The following is a 1,234-nucleotide window of genomic DNA, read 5'->3' on the forward strand; positions in this document are numbered from 1 at the left end:
GGGGCCTGGCCCGGGCCCTGGGCCGCCAGCTCGTCACGCTGCCCTGCTCCCGCCAGCTGGGGCTGGACTGCCTGCGCCGCTTCGTGAGCGGGGCTGTGCAGGCGGGCGCCTGGCTGCTCCTGGAGGAGCTGGACCAGCTGGCGCCTGGCGTGCTGGTGGGCTTCGGCCAGCTGACCGCCGACCTGCAGGCCCTGTGCGTGGTGCTGCGCGAGGGGCCGTGCTCTGGTGAGGAGGACGAGGACTGGGAGGAAGAGGTGGAGGAAGAGGAGGAGAAGGAGGACACCAGTGCCGGGGACGCGCCGGCCCTGCCCGAGCTGGGTGTAGACGAAGCGCAGCCCTTCCAGCCCCGCATCCTGGGCCACATCCTCTTCGGCGACCGCCTGCTGCGGGTGCGCGAGACGTTTGGGTGCCTGGCCACGCTGCGGCAAGTGCCCGCAACCCCGCGCCTGGCGCTGCGCCCCGTGGCCCTGCTGCCCCCTGACATGCAGACCGTGGCCGAGCTGGCCTTGCTGGCCGCCGGCTTCCGCGAAGCCTCGCGCTTGGCCCACAAGCTCGCCGCCTTCTTCCGGCTGGAGGGGGAGCTGGGCCCAGGCCCCGGCCCCGGCCGCCTGTCCCTGCTCAAGGGCGTGGTGCAGACGGCCACCAGCATCCTGCACCCGCCCGTGCCGCCTGGCACCAGCTGCGCTCAGCTGTCTGCGCTGGCGGGGCTGAGCGAGGAGCCGGCGCTGGTGCAGGCGCTGTGCCTCTCGCCACTGCTGGCCGGCCCGGAGGGCCCCCGGCTGGCACAGCTGCGGGAGCTGCTGCGCAGCGTGTTCCCAGTCGCCGGTGCCACGCTGCCCGAGTGCCAGGCACCGGCCCCGGTGATGCGCGCGGTGCTGGCCGAGCTGCAGGCCGACGGGCTGCATGCCGACCTTAACCTGGCCAGCGCCGTGGGCCAGCTCCACCAGGCCCTGCAGGGCTCAGCGAGTGTGCTGCTGGTGGGACCCGTGGGCAGCGGCAAGACCACGGCCTGGCGTACCCTGGCCAAGGCGCTGAGCCGGCTGGCCACCAGCGAAGCCCTGGAGGTGCCGTCGGGGGACAGCCGGCTGCACGGCAGGGAGGACGTGGCCCTGCTGCCCGTCAGCGCCACGTGCCTCTGCCCCAATGCCCTCAGCGCCCCCGAGTTCCTGGGCAGCATGGACGGCAGCGTCTGGACCGACGGCATCTTCTCCCGCCTGATGCAGAGAGCGGTGGC

At 73.9% G+C, this 1,234-nt stretch overlaps 1 protein-coding gene across 1 annotated transcript in view; it reads left to right on the top strand.

Moving 5' to 3' along the window:
- Nucleotides 1-1,234, top strand: part of DNHD1 (dynein heavy chain domain 1) — a gene marked incomplete at its 5' end in the record, with an annotated part of 79,014 nt that overhangs the window by 30,000 nt on the left and 47,780 nt on the right. Inside the window, one exon of the mRNA XM_019523758.1 lies at nucleotides 1-1,229. Coding sequence (XP_019379303.1) covers nucleotides 1-1,229 — 1,229 coding nt within the window. The remainder of the gene's footprint in view (nucleotides 1,230-1,234) is intronic.

The sequence above is a fragment of the Gavialis gangeticus genome, unplaced genomic scaffold, assembly GCF_001723915.1.
Source record: "Gavialis gangeticus isolate Ggan-Ray unplaced genomic scaffold, GavGan_comp1, whole genome shotgun sequence".
NCBI lineage: Eukaryota > Metazoa > Chordata > Crocodylia > Gavialidae > Gavialis > Gavialis gangeticus.